General features: G+C 43.2%; 1 protein-coding gene across 1 annotated transcript in view; it reads right to left on the bottom strand.

Annotated features, from left to right (window-relative positions):
- BBS4 (Bardet-Biedl syndrome 4) overlaps positions 1–19,756 on the bottom strand; it is a 37,195-nt gene extending 17,439 nt beyond the window's left edge. The window contains exons 1-5 of the mRNA XM_083413097.1: positions 19,591–19,756; positions 13,212–13,263; positions 4,723–4,802; positions 2,223–2,286; positions 520–631 (exon numbers count right to left, since the gene is read on the bottom strand). Of these exons, the coding sequence (XP_083269223.1) occupies positions 520–631; positions 2,223–2,286; positions 4,723–4,802; positions 13,212–13,263; positions 19,591–19,614 (332 nt within the window). The 5' untranslated portion in view covers positions 19,615–19,756. The remainder of the gene's footprint in view (positions 1–519; positions 632–2,222; positions 2,287–4,722; positions 4,803–13,211; positions 13,264–19,590) is intronic.
- Between the last annotated feature and the right edge of the window lie 2,342 nt (positions 19,757–22,098).

The following is a 22,098-nucleotide window of genomic DNA, read 5'->3' as shown; positions in this document are numbered from 1 at the left end:
GTTATCCACCCTAAAGCTTGGGGGACTGGAGAGGTTTTGTAAAATAGTGACTCCTCTCTCTTTTAAGTGTGTGCTGTGCTAATAGTGCCGGATCAGATAGACATCATTTTTCCTCCGGTGGTGATGGCCACTAGGTTAGACAGCTTTAGCAGACAAATTCATGGGGGTTAATTAATCAACAGCTAGTAGCAGGAATGGTGGCTGCATGGAAACTCAGAGTTCAAAGGCAGTATGTCACTGAATACCAGTTTCTGGGAGACAAATAATGGAGGCAGGCTGTTGCTTTCATGTCCTAGAGGTGTCTAGTTGGCCACTGTTTGAAATAAGATGCTGAATGAGATGGTCTGAGTTGGTCTGGTCCAGCAGGGCTTTTATGTTTTTAAGTGTGTGGACAAGGGAGGGTGTATGATTAAGTAGTTCGCCTATGCAAATATGAAGGCTAGCGGGAGTAAAACAGCCTTTGGTAACCCCACTCCCTTCATGCAACACCCAAAATCTGAAGAATAAAATGGCACCTACAGCGATCGCGCCACCTGCTTGAGGTTGTCTGCACTCCGGGGCGTAAGAATAGCACAAGTTTGGAAAAGCTCAAGTGATTCGTGAATCTTCCCTTCCAAGCGAAATATCAAAGCTGAAAAACAACAATGCACAGCATGTTAATCGGGAGTCCGTTCGAGGAAGTAAGCTGCACCCTGGGCAATGCTGAAAGGTATAGAAGCGCAGGAGAAGGAGAACCCACCCCCACCAGCTTCCCAGCTGAAGCACACAGCAGGCTTTTGAAGAAGGTCAAAGTGGAGCAGAGCTAGCAGCTGGTGGGTTCTGTATTTGGAAACCATGGTGCCATCTGCACCACTGTTCCTTTGTGGTAAGTGTAGCCCATGGGGTAGTTTAGCATTTCTCTGGCCTGCTTGTCCTAAAAGAGCCATAGGATCGCTTTTGTCTGTTATCACGGCACAAACTATACACACCAGTAGTGGCATAATGTGTGCAGCCGCAACAGACAAAGGCACTTTTGCAGTGGCAGCAAGGACCACAGTCGATGAAGAGTTCAAAGCTCCAATCTCTGATTCAACTTTCTGCCATGGATTTTAGCATCCAACACAGCAACTAGGAAAATTATAGAAGCCGTCACATCTTTATCCTGTAACGGTGAGTTCTGCCTTATGTCCCACACTCGGGCGGTAAAAATGTAAAAACAGCAAATGATGCAATTCTACTAGCTCCAGTAGGTATGACCCAACATTAGAACTGTACATAAGTTGCTCTAAGCTGCTCAGGGGAGAAGAATGGCCTAAGGGTAAGATAATAATAAATTTATAATAAGAGTGCAATAAGTGTTGAATGTTTGTATTGCTGATTTATTGTAATTTTTTGTATCGTATGTCGTGTGCCATTTGGTAGAAAATGTAGCTAATGAACGACTAAAATAAATACCACCAGTTCTCAGAATCCTGCAGTAATCTTCAGCTAAATGTGTACTGAATATCAACTTTCTTGGTAGTTTGTAAGTACCTTAAATATTTTAGGGCACATTTTAGAGAGAGAGAGATGTACAACTGTCCTCTTTTTCAGACTTCTAGTAATCATGTCACAGTAAACTGTAGTTAGCAGTTTGCCATGAATGTGTCTCTCTGTGCTATTGTCCCCCTTCCTCTTTGCACCGGGAGGTAACAAAGCATGGTTCCTGGCCTAATATTACATCTGAACCAGAATTTGTGGTTTGTTTTACTCCAACAATCCACAATTGGTAAGTAAATAAGAAATCTTGGCTGCAGACTGTGGCTTGTTTGAAGTGAAAAGCTAAGTCAAGGATCATGGTTTGTCTCCTCCCAGTATAAGCAGATGAGCAAGGAAAAATAAAATAAGAGATATTTGCTTGTGCATGGTAAGCCACGCTTTTATGTTAATGTGACCTGTGTGTTTTGAGCTATGTTTATCAGATTTATCTCTCTTGCTGGTGTGGAAATATAATATCATTCTGGGCTACATTTCATGTTCCCTCCCATCACCCTAAGAGTGAGAGATTAGGCAAATGTCCCATCTTTTTATAGTTTTCTAGTAACGAGGATTATGTGGACTATGGAAGCACCCTCGTCTTTTTGGAACTCACTGAGGGAGTCAGTGAAAGAATTTTATTTTCAGCCCTAAAGAGAGGTTGCTCTTGGAAAATGTGTCAGACATGGTAGAAGCATGTCAGCCATGGGAGGATGCTTGTAGCTTACCTTGAACATAGACTGCATATTCACATATCCCACGGGTCTCTTGGAGTTGCTCTTTTATAAGAATCTGAACCACAAAGTAAAGAAGTTATGTTCCAATAAAAAGACTTTCCTTTTTTGGATAAGGGGCAGAATGTTGTCAACTCTACCCTTTAATAAGTTAGCCTCAACATTAAGCCAGTATTTGTTAATGAAAGGTACCTAAAAGATCAGGGGTGAGGAACCTGTGGCCAGCCAACATTGTCAAGATGAGATTTGTAGCCATGCAGTATCTGGAGGGCCACAAATTCCCAGTCTCTGTGCTAGAGGGGGAAAAATGCCTAGAATTTTCTCCTTTTTTCAGAGCAAGGAAATGCCTGTTGAAACCGCTACCTCTCGCGCTGGTAATTTGTCCTTCCTGGAAAAGAGCCTCCTGAAGTCATATTATCCAAGAGCAGGAGCTTTTTGATGGCTTTGACATTGGCAAGGCTTTCAATTTCATTTAATGGCACTATAAAAAACCCTTTTGCATTAAAAAATGTTAACATTAAGGCAACGACCTCTGAATAGGTAACATTAGGACAAGTGAAACTCCTGCCACCCAAGTACTTGTGGAATAGATTGCTGTTATCCATCTATTGGAAAATTAAGTGCCTGCCTTGATGGTCCTTAGAAGTGCACACTCTCTTTGCACAGCACCAAGAGTAAATTATTTTTCAAAAATAGCCAAAGGTTCCCAAAGATTCCTGTATTCACTACAAAGAGAAAACTGCACCTCTAGGAGCCAGTGTGACATAATGGTTAGAGCAGGGCTGTCCAAATTTTCATACTAAGTGGGCAACAAGAAGTGGAGGGCAAGAGGGGAACAGATTTCTGAGAGCCCCCACAACAGGCTCCCTCATCGGGCTGAGCTCCTGCCACCTTCCAGAGCCTCAGGAAGGCAAGCTGTGCCCAGACCGGGCCTCCTTCTCCTTGTGGCCAGTGAAGGGACACCCATGGGTGCCCCACCCCTGGGCTGGGTGAGAGGCCGAGGCGCCCAGCAAGAAGAGGAGTTGCAGCAGTAGGCCACCACCACAGCCACCACTGGGTGAGGGCATGGCCAGTGGTCAACAGCGGGTCATGCAAGAGCAGCCCTGAACTCTCCTAGAGCAGGTGCCAGCCAGTGTGCCCCCCACGCCACCCAGCCTGGCCAGGAGAGGGGCACCAAGCCAGAAAGACAGTAGGCCACCAGCAGCGACAGCAACACCAGCCATGTGCCTCCCAGGCTCCATTCTCTCGGGGTCCCGCTGCAGTGGATGGGGCTCCCACCACTCCGAACTCCAGAGTAAGCATGCATAGGATCACCAGCAGAGGCACGATGACAGTGAGGAAGGACCAAGTGGGGCGATCTAGGAGGCTGTGATTTATTCAAAAGGAGAAAATGGCTAGCTGCATTCATGACTCTGACAAGTTTTGGTAAAGGGATAGCAGTTCCTAAGGATGGAACACGTTAACATGCTGCCATGCTCTCATTAGATTTTGAAGCAAGCAAGCAACCAACTAACCAACAAAATGTAAAACAAAAATCCAGTTAATTCAGTTAACAGGAGGCTTTTGGGAACAGAAAGAATATTAACCCTTACTAGGATTGTTCCAGACCCAGGGTATGCAAACCCACTTCAATTCATGGTTTGGAAGCAATCTTGATTAGTGCGAACCACAGTTATCTCTGATTCGGGTTTAATAAGGAACTCTGGCAATAATAAACCAGAGAAGGGTGGAGGAACCTGTACAAAGAGCCCTTGGTATATTCCCTGTCTTTAAATCTTGTTTTGGAAGTGTTCCAAGAAGAACCAAAGTCCTTCTCCAAAGCAAAAGCCTGGGTACTTCTCTTTATCCTTAAAAGGCACTAATGGAAAAGCTATAGCCCTACAGATGCTGGTTTGCAATTCTGATAATATCTGGTCACTGGCTGGGGCTGATGGAAAACGGAGCTCAGCAACATCTAGAGATCCCCACAGGTTATTGGAGTACTACAATATATCCAAAACAATGGGAGAAATTGGAAGGCTCTCAAAAGAGAAGGCAGACAGGGACTGGAAGGTGTTTAAAAGATACTTGCAAAACTATATCGAAAAATCAGAACTCCTATTAGAATAAACAAGTTTCGTTTCAAATATTGGAATACTAAATAAGATGGATAACAATGTGTAATAGAAAAAGAAGTATGAAATTAGGTTAAAGGTGTGCGAAATAAAGTAATAGAAGTGGAAAGAAATTGCAATTGAGTAGATTGGAAGTCTAACACAAAGGGTGAGGGGTGGTGGATGGTGATGGAAATTATTTGTGGGATTGAGTGTAGGTATGTTGTAGGTATGTTGTATGTAAGTAGGTATGTTGTATGAAATGTATGTTTGTATGTGTATTAATGTTGAAAAAAGAAAAAAAAATTAAAAAAAACCAAAAACAACAACAACAAAGAGATCCACAGGTTCCCCACCTTTGATTTAAAGTGCAAAAAAGTCAGGGTATATCATATTCCTACCTTACACGAATCATAGTCTTTGCGAATGTAGTACAAGTGGATCAGCCAATTCCTACTCTCCAGACTGCGCAGTTCTGGCACTGTGCAAAAAGGCAGCAAAACAAACATTTAGAGATCTAGTAGATGATGCCTTTTGAGACCCAGTTTTTGTACTTCACCCAGAGAGAAGCTGAACCTTGGACCAGACCTGCTACATGAGGTTCTTGGTTGTTCATGCTCCAATGAAGCAGAAAACAGCAGGAGGCAGCGACAAAGAAGTAAGCAGGGAAGGAAACATCATACTAAGCATTATTACTGTAACAGAGCCATGAAAGGTGGGCACAAGAATAAAGGACGGCTGATCATTACTTATTCACTAAATATTTATATCCCATGTTTCCATCTCATTTCCTAGTGGTACAAGGCAGCTGACTATCACCTTGTGTTAAAAATAAAGGCAAGACCAGCAAGCAAGATCACCCTTAAATAAGCCACAAAACAACACTAAAAAAACCCTGACAGGCCACCGGAAGAAAGACGTTTTCATTTGGTACTGGAAAAGAGCCTCGTGGATCTTCCAGGACAGGGATTTATGCAACCTGGATGCTGCCGCAAAACAGCAACTGCACCTCTGACAGTAGGTGATGGAGCAAGATTTCTCTGGTTGATCTGAGTGGATAAGCAAGATCATATGGAATTGTACTTTAAATATACATATCCGAAGTAAGAGCTTTAGAGGCAATAACCCAATGGAACCCAGAACTTGTTCTACTTGTGAGTAGACCTGGGGCAACTGCTTGGCTATTGCAAGATAGACTTTGGGACAGAGCCAGTGTTGCAACTCTTATCCTCTCATTGCATAGTTACTGCAGAGAAATCAGTGTTTAAGCTCTAAAGTACCGAATCACAATGCAATCAATGGCAAGCATGGACACTGCTTTTCCTGATACTATTTAAAGTTTTCAGAACAAGCCGCTGTTCACATCAAATGGGCACGAGTTGCAGTTCATCAAATTCATTTCTGCATCTGAAATTATGGCAACCCAAAGGTAACCATAGCAACCAATAGGAAAATCCAATGTCTGCAAGCCAGTATCACGATGGAGAAGCATAGCAGGAAACAAAGACAAAAGACTGCCAGAGCAAGAGCGCCGATTTGGTGGTGAAGTAGGGAGTGAGAATTTGAGAGAAAGCACCTCAGAAGGGAATAGGTAAAGGTAAAGGGACCCCTGACCATTAGGTCCAGTCGTGGATGACTCTGGGGTTGAGGTGCTCATCTCGCTTTACTGGCCGAGGGAGCCAGCACACAGCTACCGGGTCATGTGGCCAGCATGACTAAGCCGCTTCTGGCGAACCAGAGCAGCGCACGGAAACGCCATTTATCTTCCCGCTGGAGCGGTACCTATTTATCTACTTGCACTTTGACGTGCTTTTGAACTGCTAGGTAGGCAGGAGCAGGGACCAAGCAATGGGAGCTCACCCCGTTGCGGGGATTCGAACCGCCAACCCTCTGATCAGCAAGCCCTAGGCTCTGTGGTTTAACCCACAGCACCACCCACATCCCCCCTTCTAATAATAAGAGCAAAGCCCAGCTCAGACTTAGGCTTCTATCCTGTCTCTAGCGTGCGCTGTCTTCAAGGTAAAGAGAATTTGGTTTGGGGAGATGGGAATCTTCATGGAAGACTGAATCAAGTTTTCTTTTTAATGTTTCAACCGAACTGAAAAACACACCTTTCGTCAAGTGTTTGATTGAAACACATAAATAGCTCACTTTATTTTTAAAGCAGATAGGAGGGGCAAGTGCCCTTCTTTTGGTGAACCGTTACAGGCAGCCTATGACATAGCATACTTACAGTCAGCCAGATATGTCGGCAGACATTTTTAATAACTTCACCACAGGGAGGGGACACCAGTGGAAGCCATGTACAGTTACTGTGACATAAGCTACCTGAAGGGGAGTCAGTGCCAAAGCATCATCTCTCTGGGACCCAAACTTGTTACCAGGCCCCCCTGATCCCCCTCCAGTTTTTAAATCCTAGAAGATAGATAGGTGTCCTTTAGATTATTCAAGTTCCTTTTGCTTAAGCTCACAGCATTTCTGGCTGTCTGATTTGGATTTATAGCCAGGCATGCCAAGTGTGACATGTATGTACATTTGTTATATGAGTGCACTAGCTTTTTAGACATTGTTCCCTATCCCTGAGATTCAGTGCCTGATCTTCTCTGCCCACTGGAAACTAAGGGCCTCACTCGTTTGCTCACATCTGATCTAGGGCCTGTATATCACATCAGCAGAGTTGGCTCCGGCTGTCCCGGAGAGCTCATTGTTCCTGGTTATGCTGGTGCTTGTCCTGTCCTCCGGTTGCCACACCCTGTTAGCTCTTCCTGCTTCTGCATGGAAAATACCTGCAGGAACTCCAGGACTTATAAATGACTGAGAGAGGATGTTGCACAGGCAGGTACACTTCTTTCCAGTTCACAAATTACAATTACAAGTTGTACACTTTGCCATACAATAACACATTCTCTCTCTGAGGGTCCTAGCCAGCAGGTCAGAGTTTTGCTTTTTCTGTTCTGGTTGGCTCCAGTAAACCGAACAGGATCTGGGCACACTGTATGTAGTTCCTAGGAAATAAGTCTGTATAAACAGCCTCAAGAATGACAAAATAATCCCCCCTCCTATCATAATAGGCTTGCCGCTCTGCTGCCTCACATCCTGAACTTCAGTGACACATACCTGTTTCTGTCTTCCCCTCCCCCCCAATTCTTGGGCCGTGAGAAAATTCAAATTCACGCATACATTAGATTATGTTAGGGATTGTTCTAAGCACAAAGTATTAACAACTAGCAGGGAGTGCCTGGCACTGCCCAAGAATTAAAAGAAACCCAAACATATTATGGTTTTTAAAGGTAGTGTAATTTTTGAGTTTCAACCTGCCATGCCAAGAATGAGGTCATGCCAAAGTCATGTTTTGGTCCACCACTTTGATTCAAAATAATGTCTGGTATCCAAACAATGGCAAAGACTGCCAGTCTGCCACCCCCATCTCGGGAACCTTTGTGCCACGTTTGGCAGCGACATCTCAGGAGGTGGCCAAACCTGTATACCAAAGAAGCAGGCAGGGTCATGCCAAAGTCACATTTTGGTCTGCCATCTTGATTCAAAATGGTGGTTGGTGTCCCAGCATCAAGGAGAACTGTTGCTCCCACCTTGGCCCCCCTCCTGCTGAATTTGGCAATGATATCTCAGGAAGCATCCAAACCTATAGAGTACAGATAGACAACCTACTTTCCAAAACAAATAGTAGGTAACACTCAAAACCTCCAATTTTTAATAACAGTAATGTTTGCTTTCCCATTTCTGCTACTAGGGAAGGCAGTTCCAGATGTGGGGTTTGGTATTTGTGGGGCTTTATTTGCTTTGCCTCGTTTACTGCCAACCTGTGGGGAATAAATCTGTGACTGTTTCCATTTTTTGCAGCTTTAGAATTATCCAGGCCAGGGGATTTATAATTCCTCTTTAAACGAAGCAAGGGAAACAGCGGTAACAAGGGCCTAAAGAAACAATGGCAACAGAAGAGCAAGGAGTAAGGATTCTGGCACAAAATGAAAGGCAATACGCTAGCATGAATAGGTCTTACATCCAGTCGGCTGCCATCGCCTCCCTCTAGCAAGGATCAGAGAGGAGGATTAAAACGTATGCATGAGCCCTAGGAGACCTTCTCACATTTCTCTTTACAGGCCAATGGTTTAAACTCCCTTAGCCACGAGGTGTAAGATGTCTTTTACAAGAGATTCTGTTTTCACCTAGGATTCCAGAGATGTGATCACACCCGCAACAGGAGAAGTGAAGGGTTTGCTTAAAGATGCTAAACAAAAGAATAGTGGCCAGCATCTACAAATATCCATGATCCCAAGGGCTGAGAATAATCACAGATGAAGCATGACAAACTCATCTAACCACAAAGGTGTCTTACTACACTGCGCACACAGACTCAAAAGCACATGCAGGTGATAAGCCCATCTCCTGGCACACACACATAACAGAAAGCTTTGAAATCTCTCTACTCCCCAAGACACAGCTGTTGTCTCATTGCTTAGTGCTTCTTTTCCCTTTGCTCACTTTTGCAAACAGCCACTGGAACCAACTTTAAATCAAACAATAAACCTGTATGGCTCACAGTTATTTACAGTCAACTGGGTTTAATAAAACCCATCATATACAATTCTGATGCTTGCAACAAAGCTATAATTCATCTCACTATTCTATATTAATAGTCCCCATACACACAAAAGGAAAAAATTGGATTGAAATTGAAAAAATAAGATCAGCGGTTTAAATGTAGAACAGCCAATCCTGGCTCCAGATCTCCCCCTAGTGGAAAATGGACTATTTGACAAGTTTTTACCTCCCTTGTTTCTAGATTCCTTTAAAATAACCAAAAGGAAAAATGGGAAGCAAGATGCTATTATAATTAGCATGCCTAAAAACGTGTTTGTTTGATGGCTGATCACAACATTGCAGGTTAACTGAGACTGAGCAAGTCACAAGTCCTCACTGATGCCCAGTCTTGGCACGCTAGTCTGTAAGAATGATGAGGGTATTTGCTGGCAATATCAGGAAGCTTTTTTATAGTTCTGCATTGTGGAGGCTGAGCTATACACCAGTTTACAGAGCTAGAAGTATCCTGTTTCCTTCAGAGAGACAGAAAATGATCCCTGTAAAAAAAAAAAAAAGGAGGCCAAACAGGCAGTTTGTCTCATAGTGGCTTGTGAAAACCATGGAACAACAGCAACCACCACCTTGATCTAGGAGACTGGGGCCAAGTCCTGGTCTTACTGGGTTTTCTGCTCCCTCCTCTATTTCTATGGGGAGATTGGGAGGGGGGCATCCTCCCATGCAGACAGAAGATTATCAGGACTGCAAGGGCTCCAACTAGCAGTATTGAATGTGTAATGAGAAGGGGGGGAGAGAGAGAGACCAGAGTCGATATGGAGTTGAGGAGGCCAAGCCCTAAACAGTGAACTTCTAATCCAGGTATGCCCAAACTCGGCCCTCTAGATGTTTTCGGACTACAACTCCCATCATCTCTAGCTAACAGGACCAGTGGTCAGGGATGATGGGAGCTGTAGCCCCAAAACATCTGGAGGGCCGAGTTTGGGGATGCCCGTATCTGTCTACTATTCTTTAACATTCATGAGCTGTTTCTTTTCAGTACAGTTGGAATCTTTTTTAACTTTTTTTAAAAAATTTAATATTGAACCAGCATGCCCCATCACTTCAAAAATATTTCCGGGTTCCCTGCTAGCAGGGACAGGCCCCGTTTTCTGGTATTTGTCCCTGGCAAACCAGTATCCCTGTTATGTCTTTGGGGAATGCTGTGTTAAAATACAACAACTGTAAGAGCTAGTTGCCAGTTGTCAGGATTCAGTTCACTTGCCAGGGTTGCAAAAAGCTATGTGTCTGTGTGGAAAAGGTACGGATCCAGCGTGCATAAATGCATGAGGGTGGCCAGTTCGCATACACCACAGCTGCCAAGGTATATTTCCAATGGCTGATAACTGACCATAGGGCAAGCATGCTTTTCTAGGCTTTCTTTAATCAAAGAACAGTCACGCTCCAGCCTTCTAAATCCATGGGAGGCTATTCCGGACTAAATTGACAAAACATTCAACAGGTGGAATAGAATAGGGCTTGTATAATTGCTTTAAAGCCCTAAATGGCCTCGGTCCAATATACCCCCACGTAATAGTCGCAACCCCCTTTTTTGAAAGGAAAAATCAGCACAAAAAATGTGACCATTACATGGTGAAATGTGGTATTTATACAGCTGTATGGTGCCCAAATTATTTTATGTGACTGTGATATACACACATATACAGTGGTACCTCGGGTTACATATGCTTCAGATTACATACGCTTCAGGTTACAGACTCTGCTAACCCAGAAATAGTACCTCGGGTTAAGAACTTTGCTTCAGGATGAGAACAGAAATCATGCTCCGGCAGCGCGGTGGCAGCAGGAGGCCCCATTAGCTAAAGTGGTGCTTCAGGTTAAGAACAGTTTCAGGTTAAGAACGGACCTGCGGAACGAATTAAGTACTTAACCGGAGGTACCACTGTATTTCTTGTTATAGAAAGATGTGGGAGCCACTGCTAAAAGCAACACTAGAAATGTATCTGTGCTCATACCAAACAAAGTATTCCTCATAAAAAACATCTATCTGTTTCGTGCTCATCCAGCAATAAATTCAATCTTTTCTTGGCCTTAGTCCATTTCCCACTATTTTGTGTCTATTTCACCACAAGAAAATCCAAATGACTTAATTCCATTTAGCATCCTGCTCGCCACAATAAAATGCCTGTAATGAATCTGGCCGAAGACCTGGACTGAACACCAGAACAAATAATTCAGGAGATGTTTCTTCTATAAACTTAACAAACAGGGCTTAGTCAACCAGAGGCTTACCGTTTGCAAAGAGCATTTCCTTACAAAGAAAGAAAATAAACTGGAGTCCTGCTCCACACGACCAGCAGTATACAAAGAGAGAAATGCCGTCCCCAGTATGATACTATCACTAACTACAAGATGATTTGATTGGAATGCTCAGGGAGAGGAAATGGGTATGACTGGAGCTAGACATTTTTAATTCAAAACCAGAAAAGCATTTTAGAAAATATCCAATTCATTTACAATGAAGCAGTAAGATTAATATCTTGACACAGCATGATTATTATTAACCCCATGCTGCTTCAAGACGCAGAGCTCCTTTTATTCAAACAATGTTTGATTCTGGGTGGGGAGAAACTATTTCGAGTGTATTCTAGATTTTGAGGCACAAACAAAGGAAACTGGTTTTTCAGAGAAGGTCTACCCAGGAGGTAAAGTAAGTGTGTGGGGGTGCAGAGATGAAGGTTTCCCCTGTGAATGTGTTAGTCCCTGAATAATGCCTGGCATGCAGAAAAGCTCTGAAGGGTTTACTTCCTTCAAGGACTTTCACTCAGAAAGGACTTCAAGGTTCAAGATAATTGGTACAACATAAAATTATCTAATCATTTGTCAAGTCCTTTCTAGCTACACCATTAAGATTATGTATGTTGAAGAATCCTGTTGGAAATTAAATGGGAGCAGAAATTGCCCTAATATGAATGTTCGTCTGCGATCCAGAATATGGGCAGTATTTGCTGTCACCCCTTTTAGTCCACAAATGTGGACATAAATAATTATACGATTTTCTGTATTGTTTTTGATCTTTCTCTTCTTCCTGTTTTATGCTTCTTCTTGATTCCAGCTGTAATGATTTTGAACAGTCCTTTTGAACAGTCCCAGTCCCAGTCTCAGTCCTAGTTTCTGTTCCTGCTGGCTAGTACATTTTTGTGTACATTTTATTTTCAAGGCTGCTGAACTGTATCAGTCACACCATTTTCTGTTTCTGCAGCTATGCTGTACGGTTCTGCAAAAGCAGGGTCAGCCTTTCCACCCATCTGGTTTAAATTATTTAAAAGTGAGGAAGTTTATTCTTAACTCTGACTTGCCTTTGCCTTTCCCTCAGAGGAAATTCCAGAAAGAGGGCTTAGCTTTGCTCCTCTTTGCCTGCTTAGGTATGAGAGTGAATAGTACACAAGTGAAATGCTATGCTTCAGAATAATGTTAAGGAAAAGGATGCAAGGACTTTAGTGGATATGGGGGGGGGGGAGGTCAAAATGCACTCAGAAGTGGACTAGTAATATAAAACTGATCCCAAGGACAAACATTAGGTACAAAGTGCAGGATTCATATTCACGAGATAACTAGTTGGATAGGACATTGCTTAGAAAAACAGACATTACAGTGAGTAAAAAGAATTCTCCACTCCTCTACCCAGCTGATATGCTAGGTAACATGCAGAACTCTACTGGCACATATCTGTAGTAATCCTCAGTGAGCCAATGCATACAGAACCTGGATACATGGTAGTTACTTGAAAAATGTGGTTATGTGTCAGTTTTCTGTTATTTGTACTGAGGGACAAATGGATGGGGGAAAGTGATGCAGGGGCGAGAATGTTCATCTCCTCCCCACCCAGTTCTGCCTGCTTTAAGCCCCCTCCCCCTGCTATATAGCGAGTGAGAGTGGCTGGGGAAACCCAGCCAGATGGGCAGGGTATAAATCAATTATTATTATTATTATTATTATTATTATTATTATTATTGAGAAAGCAGACTGATTATGACACAAATCTGATGCTAGTATGATAGTTTGGCCCACAGGTATCCACAGGACCTAAACTATTTGTCACTGCTAAGTGGTACCAATATCAAATGAAAGATTGATAGATCATTTTCAAGATCGCAATGATATATGGAAATGTCTCTCCACACCAACCTGTAAATCACAGGGTGTGTTTGTGTGTGTGTGTAGAATGGATCTGATTCACTAGGTTGGGTCAAAGCAATTCAGTAACTGCAAAGGGACAGCTCTGTTATTTCACAAAGCGTTTTACTCATGAAATAGATAAGCTAGAACAAACCTCTTGCTGAGCGAGCTCTTGGAGGTTCTTCGGATGCTGGGAAGGATGCAGGCTGAAATAATACAAAAAAAGGCATTAAAACTGTGTCAAAATGAGTAACACAGACTATCCAGAGATGAAATACAGTCTAGGCTTGTTCAAACGCTAATAATTGTGGACTATGACAGGGATGGCTCTCCAGATCTTGTTGGACTCCAAATTCCATCAGTCCCAGTCCTCATGGCCACTAGTACAGGTAAGATACACATACATTAATAAAGCAAATAGCACATTATCAAAGATCTTGTTCATACGGAGGTGATAAACTTGCAATATACACATCACAACAAAAAAGCAAACCCTGACACGGTTTCTACATGCAGGGGGTTTTATTTTTATTTTGCATTGGAGGAACATTCACTCATGTGAGCCCCCAATGCTCACAGCCTAGATACAGATTCACCACCACAGTGAGAACAAGGCCTAAATCTATAAAACATTAATTCTACATTTATTAGAACTGAGAAGCAAAATCTCCTCTCTAGAAAAGCCTAATTGCCGGGCTGACTGAAAAATTCAACCATGTGATCAATAAAACAGTTTTCTAGTGACAGAAGCAGAGAGTCAAGCAAAGGAAAGGTTTCTTCGGGCTGCGGAAGTTAATGTGGAACTTTATTTAATAGAAGCTTTCAAATCTGTTTTTTTAAAGCCTGAAATATCATAGTATCTTTTTAAAGAAGCATTTACTTAATGTAACTTTTCAAGAAGCTCATGCTTTGAAGAAATTTCTGCAGGGGTTGAACATCTTGTATATCAGGCTATGCCTTGTTTATGCTAGGCATGTAGTAAAAGCTACAAAAATAATTTAGCTACAAGGGATGGAATGGCCAGAAAAGGCCCCACTTTATCTTTTGCCACAGAAAATTAAGAGAAAACGCCGAACGTTTAAGACACAGCTATCCATTCTTGGTCCTCCCCTGCCCCCACAATCTCCTTCCAAATCCTGTAATTTGCAATGGGAAAATACTAGGAGAGGGGTAAAAAAAAATACACGCTCCCAGTGGCACAAAGGGTCTGGCTGTTAACCAGAAAGTTGGTTGTTCAAGCCCACCCAGGGATGGCTGTGGGCAGGATTCCTGCACTGCAAAGGGTTGGACTAGATGACCCTCAGGGTCCCTTCCAACTTTACAATTCTATGATTTTGCTCCAGTCCTTCTGTAACACTCACTTCTCATTTTCCCAATTTTATGTATCCTGTTTTTGGTACAACATTATTTAGTTCCAAAAATAGCCTAAATGGAAAAGAGCTTGGAAGTGTTCTGGTGGGTCCGTGCACTCCAACATCCTATTTCCTACAGTGGTCACACAGATGCTTCTGAAGAGCTTACCATTAATTAATTCATTCATTTGTTCATTTATTTACAAAATCAATACAGACCAAAAGGATCCTGCCCTCTGGCTTACAATCTAAAAAAACACAACACACAAAAAGAAAGTAGATTGGGAGGGAGTAAGAAATGAGGAAACGCAAGTACTCATAGTTCCAGGGCTAGCTCAAGACACTTTGGCACCTGAGGCAAAAAGCAAAATGATGCCCCCCTCTCTGCCAGGGAATAAGGGGTGAGCGCAGATCTATATCAGGAACAAGGGGGTGTAAATAAATAAATAAATGCATTGGGATTTGCTGCCCCTGTGAATCTTTCTGCCCAAGGTAGCCCCCTCACTTTGCTAGGTGGGCCAGTCCTGACTAGTTCTAAGATGAAGGTTGAGCAGAGCGCCCCGCGCGCCAGGCAAACATCCACAGCCTGGGGAGCCCTGCGGGAGCCCTGCATGGAGCACGGGGCCCGCTGAAGCAGAGCGCCCCGCGCTTCGGGCAGACATCGGCCAGCCCCACAAGCTCGGGGGACAGCGGGGAGATGCAGCGCTGCCATCCCGCTGTTCCCCGACCTGGTTTGGTTTCCCCGACCTGTTTTTTTTTTGGGGGGGGGGAATAAAGGAAAAAACTAGGTGCATCCTATGGGACGGAGCGTCCTATGGGACGAAAAATACGGTATACTGCTTCTGAACATAAAGGTTCCATTTACCATCAGAGTTAATAGCAGGTGAATTTGTCTAGTCCCCTTTTAAGCTATCTAAGCTGGTGCCCCCTCACCCTCATCTAATCTTGAAGTAGCAAGTTCCATACATTTATTATGCTCTGTATGCAATGCTACCCCCTTATGACTGTTCTGAATTTTCACAGGTTGATCCCCCAAAAAAGGGGGGGCATTCTCTCTATTCACATTAAGCACGTTTACTTTTCTCAATCTCTGACATGGCACCACTTTTTTTTTAAAAAACTTTCTATAAAGCCCCAAATGGTTCAGTTTTTTCTTAAAGACCTAACAGATGCAGCTTATGCTCTGTTATCAACAAAGGAGACAGAAAGCCACCACAAAGCTGCTGACTGCATTATATCTATTATTAGTAACAGAATTGGATTAATTCCACTTACACCTGCCATCCTGCTGCTGCTGCTGTTATTGATTATATGGATTCTGACAGTGTGCAGAACTTTTAAAGTTGTAACAGAGTTGCTGCCTGTCTTGAGTGCTGAAATTTTGGCCTGAAGCTGGACTTGCACACAGAAAAAAACTGGATATTTTTTTTAAAAAAAATCTATTGTCGAGAGCAGTGGTCATGTATGTTTGTGAGTATATATGTGAATCTCGTCACCACAACATGGTGATCCACTCCCTGCTTTGACAAGTGTATCTGCTGCCTTGATTGGGTTTACTTTACACTAAAACCAGAAGAGGGGTAGCAGAGGAAGCTAACTATGGACTTATTTACATTTAGCTTTAAAACTAATCAGTTCCAGTTCCAGTAGCATTAGTACATGGTTACACCACAACTGGCATTTCAACTGCTATGCCTCTGCCAACTGAGGTTGGGGGAATTGAGTCATAGGAAAATGTAACTTCCTAGAAATTGAACCGTTGCTCATTTAGTACAAATGATCCATACATTTTCCTTCAGGGAAACAACTACAGTGGTACCTCGCAAGACGAATGCCTCGCAAGGCGAAAAACTCGCAAGGCGAAAGAGTTTTTTGTTTTTTGAGTTGCTTCGCAAGACGAATTTCCCTATGGGCTTGCTTGCTTCGCAAGACGAAAACGTCTTGCGCCTTTTTCTTAAAACCGTCAATGCATTCCTATGGGAAACCGTCAATGCATTTCCTATGGGAAACCGTGCTTCGCAAGACGAAAAATTCACAAACGAAAAAACTCGCAGAACGAATTAATTTCGTCTTGCGAGGCACCACTGTATACATTTGCTGTGCCATAAGCTACCCTTGGTTTGCGCTTCCCCGAAAAACTACAAAAAACCCAAGCTGTAACCTGAGAACCTAGTCTCATGATTTTGGAGAACGAAGCTGGGGGTGGGGAACATTGTCAGAACAATTAGGTTCTTAGGCTGGAATTCCTACTAGATCTATCTGTTCTTTTATTTGGACATCCAAGTGGCTGGAGCAGCACAAACCATCTTACACTTGGTAAGGTTGATGCATGGCCTCTCCTAGACAAAGAAAAGCGGCCACAATTTTTTAATGTTGTGATAACGTCCCAGCTGCATTAAAGTTTTATGTTGGGCTGCCTACATACAGTTTGGAAAAAATACAGTTGGTAACCTAGCACAGGGGTCAGCAAACTTACCGCACCTCGGGCCCGTGTCTCCAGTGCCGATCGCATGGCGGGCCAGAGGGCAGGGGAGCGTGTGCCCATACGCGTGCACACACGCTATTTCCGGCGCACTTCCCGGTTGGAGGAGCACCGGAAATAGCTTGTGCGCATGGGCCTCCTCTGACCCGGATGTGCACCAGAAATAACGTTTGCACATGCGCAAATAATGCTATTTCCAGTCTTCCTCCGAGCCGGAAGTGGGCAGCTGCGCAGCGCCGGTAAGAGCGGGCAGTGGCAACGGGTGGCAGGGGTCGCATAAAAGAGTCCCTCGGGCCTTATCCGGCCCATGGGCCTTAGTTTGGGGACCCCTGACCTAGCGGCTGTATTTTGTACTAACTGAGACAGATGTATGTTGCTAGTCTTAAAACAGTTTCACAGAGTAAACATCTGGGTTCTGTTCAAGATGCTAGCTGAACCATTAAAACCATACATTGGTTAAGGCCAGGATACATTAAGAGACCCCTGGAACGCTCTGTCCAGGAAGACTCAGCTGGTGCCAATAATGATGTCTTTTTCATGCCCAATGAAGAAAGATATTATTGTTTCTCCATGCTTTTAAAGCTTTAATTTAGCCATCTGCTTTTAATTCCTCTGCTAATGTTTTATGACATTTTATATTGTTATTATGTACTTATGTGTATTTTCTTAGCCACCCTGTGGTTTTTACCTGAAGAGTAGCACAAAAATTCATTCAATAAATTAATGTTGTAGCTTTCAGACAAGCTGCTGAGACACAGAGTACAGCTATGAAGACAAAGGAGGTTATTCATCATGATCCATGTGTGTCTGCGCAGGAGGAAAGCTTTGTCACATTATTCTTAGAATTGATGCTTTTAAACACTACTGCCTGCAACAGTTAATGGAAAAACAAAAGTATTTACTTTAATAGCGACCTGGGGCAATGATGTAGCAGTGCTGGATAAGGTACTTTGGTTAAAAAAAAATCCAATGTAAAAATCATTCTGCAACCAAGACATCAAAACTTTCTCACTGTACTACCAAATATAGTAAAATAGAGCAAGACAATCTTGCAGATCAAAATCCTTCTGTCTAACGTGAAATGCTGAGCTGAAACCACCATTAAAAGAGCAACTAAAATTCCTGGAATGTACCATAAAGAATCTTGGTTCTAACTATATTCTCCTGCTGTGACCACCAAAAAATTAACACCAGTGAATCATGTCCTTTGAAGTGATATACTGGAGGTTATTTTAACAAATCTAATGTTAGAGCACACTGCCATAAAAAGATACCTTTAAAATCATCATTCTGTATTGTTTTTAGGGGTACAGTGGTACCTCGGGTTAAGAACTTAATTCATTCCGGAGGTCCGTTCTTAACCTGAAACTGTTCTTAACCTGAGGTACCACTTTAGCTAATGGGGCCTCACACTGCTGCTGCTCAATTTCTGTTCTCATCCTGAAGCAAAGTTCTTAACCCAAGGTACTATTTCTGCGTTAGTGGAGTCTGTAACCTGAAGCGTCTGTAACCTGAGGTACCACTGTATTTTATCTCTTTTATAAATCTTCTTGTACCCTAGGATTTTGTTATGAGGTGCATACTAGACATACTTTAATAAATAAATTGCAGCTACTGCTGAGATTCCCCACCCCCTCAACTATTCTCTATACAAGGGGAAGGTAGCCTGGTGCATTCCAGATGTTCTGGACTACAACTCCCATAACCCCTGGCCATTGGCCATGCGGGCTGAAGCTGATGGGAACTGTATGTGATGAAAACCGGGACTCATGTAAGGATTAGAACATTTAGCATAAGCACGGGAGACTTGGTTGTTCAAATCCCTGCAAAGCTTAGAGGATTACCTTGGGCCACTCACTCTCTTTTTCCTCTTTCCCCACCACTGACAATATGGAGATGATGCAGAGTTTAAAGGGCTATTATAAAGATATATTAGAACCAGGCCAGATAATAAATAATAACTGAAGGTTTTATTTTATTTGTTTTTTATCTTATATTTTGGAAACGTACATCCATATTTTTTTCCTTTTAATTTTTGGGGGGGTCCCCAAGACCGGGGGGCCCTAAGCTATGGCTTGTTGAGCTTATACGTAAATAATAATTGAAGGTTTTATTTTATTTGTTTTTTATCTTATATTTTGGAAACGTACATCCATATTTTTTTCCCTTTTAATTTTTTTGGGGTCCCCAAGACCGCGGGATCCTAAGCTATGGCTTGTTGAGTTTATACGTAAATCCGGTACTGATTCTTGACGCTCGGAGCAAATCGCGAAAGCTTCCAGCCTGGCGCTTATTATCCCTGCGCCAAAGCGCCACCGGCAGAGCTATATCAATAAGGGGTATAATATTCTAAAGCCGGAAGGGAACCCCCCCCCCCAAGGGTCATCTAGTCCAACCCCGCGCCATGCAGGAATGCTACGTTGTGAAGGAATCTGGGGTGCGAAGGCCGGGTAGGCAAGCAAGCAGGGAGCCCCCTCGAAGGACGGTGCTGAAGACCCCCCCCATCACCGACCCCAATATCTACACGTGATGGGGAGGAAGAGGAGCAGCGGCGCCTGCTCAGCCTGCGTGTTTCCAAGCCAGGCTTTCTGGTAGCAACCAGGCCGCGCGGACTCTGAGGGAAGGAGCCCGACCGCTTCCCAAGGGGAACGTGAGGGGAACGGGGAGTGAAGGCGAGAATACAGGACCCCCTCGCTCACCGGTCGTACGGCCACCTCCGCCATGGCGCCTCAGTTTCTCAACCAGGCCAGGCAAGCCGCTTGTTGCTATGGTTACCAGACGACGCGAAAGGTTCCCCCGCGCCGCGCGAGGAACCCGGATGCTGTTGCCGCGGTAACCATGGCTCTCCTCGGTCCCGCCCCCCGACAAACGGGATTTTACGTCAGCGGGAGAGGGGAAGTGAGGATGCGGCCGCCGCGAGGCCTGTCGGGAAGAGGGAGGGGAGGCGCGGCCGCGACATAATAAGCTCCTCCCACCCTCCCAGTTTTGGCAAATGGACCTTTCCCAGCGAAGCCTTGTAGAACGCGCAGCGGTAGAATGGACTGTACCACTTCGGAGTGGGTGGGAACCATATTTTGTATTTTTAATAAAATAATTAATACCCCACCACATCCCTGCAGCTAGAAAACTAGTGCAAGAGGGGAAAGCGCTGGTAATTTTCTATTTACAGTGCTAACTTTTCGGGGGAAATCATGTTTTTAATTCCCCTCTTGCATTTTTTAAAAAATAATACCTCACCACATCCCTGCAGCTAGAAAACTAGTGCACGTGGGGAAAGCGCTGGCAATTTTCTATTTACAGTGCGAACTATTGGAGGGTTTTTTTTAGGACTATTAAAAAAAACAAAAAACCAACACTGGGATATTTTTAAAAGGAAACAGTACGCAGCCTGTTTTAACTCATATGGGGGAAAAGCAATGTCTTTACTGGCGCAACCATGATTTCAATATAGTGAGCTAGCTTTCGAGTTTCCCATCAGGCTGAATGGTAAACAGAGCAGGCGAGGAAGCGTGTGTAAAAGGCTCGATGAGCATTAAAACCATGAAAAAATATGCACTGATAACCAGTCTTGACAGGGAGTCGTAGGAAAAATATTCCTTGCCTAAGCTATTCTACCATCTTATTCTGCTTTACTTTTGAGTATAAGGCTTTTGGGGCTTCACTTTCCTCTCCTCACCACCCACTGCCTCATCGCAGGCATCCGTCAGTGTGATTTCTAGCCTACAACAGCATATGCCGTGAACCGTATTATAGTCTTTGAGGCGTTTCTTACACTTTTTCAGCTAGAGAGAACAAGGACAGAGCAGTCAGGTTGCTGGTTCCCTGAAATGAAGTGTAGCTGCTAGCTTGCAGGTTTGCGTATGAAGCTTTAACTGTACATGCAGGAAAAAAATTATGAAATGCTACATTTGTCCCATGAAAAACATGTGCATGCAGACAGGCAAAGGATGGGCATTCATGCATAATAATACACACAATATATTTCTGGTAGATTTAAGCAGTGCTTTTTTTCTGTGGGGACACAGGGGTACACATACCCCTAAGCATTTTGTGAATCTAAGTTTGGCCTCATTGAGGGGCAGTATTTCAATGCGAGTAGGAAAATGAGAGTACCCCTAAACATTTTTTAAGGAAAAAACATTTTTTAAGGATACAGTACTTAAACTGAATTTAAGTACTGTATCTGGGTAAGATTTTTCACACGTGTCATTTAAGTCGGTATTGTTTTAGAGCAGGGAAGAGCCACCTGCAGCCCTTCAAATATTAGACTCCCAGCTCCTATCACCCCAAAGCCACCATGGCCAAAAGTGAGAGATGATGGGAGCTCAAGCTCAACATCTGGAGGCTCACAGCTTCCCCACCCATTGGGTACTGACTTGTACTGAGATCTACTGTTACTGCTAAATTGAATTATTGATGCTTGTCGGTATTTGTAATTGAGTATATAGTTCTGAATGGAGCAAATGAACAGTTTAAAACACTTATGGCATAACCTAATAGAAAAGGGGCACACATTTTATATTGCAAATATAACATCGAAGAATCAGCAGTGAAGTAAAATTTTATTCCGTTTGGCTACACCCACTTTGTGCTGCAGCAACTGTGTGGGCTGGATCATGCCCATCATGACACTCACAGAACTGGAGCACTGGTAATTCTTGTGTTCATACATTAATGTAAGCTAGGAACTTTAAAAATGAGATCGATACCTAATTTTACACATCTACAATTCTTCAGTTGTATTCTTCCGACTTAAAAGGGTTAAGTAATGATTTTAAATCTATATAAAATACTGCCTTTTAAAAACACTAAATTCCATAAATTATTGAGCACATCTGGGATTCCACTAAGACTTAAAGCCTTTTGTGGAAATTGCTTTTAATGAAATACTTTTCAGTGGCTGCATTGCAAATACTCTTAAACCACACTAATAAAAGTTAGATTTTGCTTTCGTTTAACAAAATCGGCAGGAAGCAGGATGCAACACCTTTGCACCTAAATTCAGTTTCAGAACTGCAGGTGCAACAAGTGACTAAAAGCTCATGAAAAAAGGTGGATGAAAAACAGTTATGCTTCTCCCCTTATGAGCAGCAAGATGGATTGCAGAAGGGTTCTGTTTCTATGGAAACAGTCCCCAACTGTGTTGAGCACACTGTCATAGTTAAATTGCTAGTTGCCTAGAAAAAGGCGGACACAGATGTCATTCT

Source organism: Podarcis tiliguerta, assembly GCF_965153285.1.
Source record: "Podarcis tiliguerta genome assembly, chromosome: 14".
Taxonomy (NCBI): Eukaryota; Metazoa; Chordata; class Lepidosauria; order Squamata; family Lacertidae; genus Podarcis; species Podarcis tiliguerta.
The sequence above is the reverse complement of the archived record's forward strand: the minus strand, read 5'-3'. Positions and strand labels throughout refer to the sequence as shown.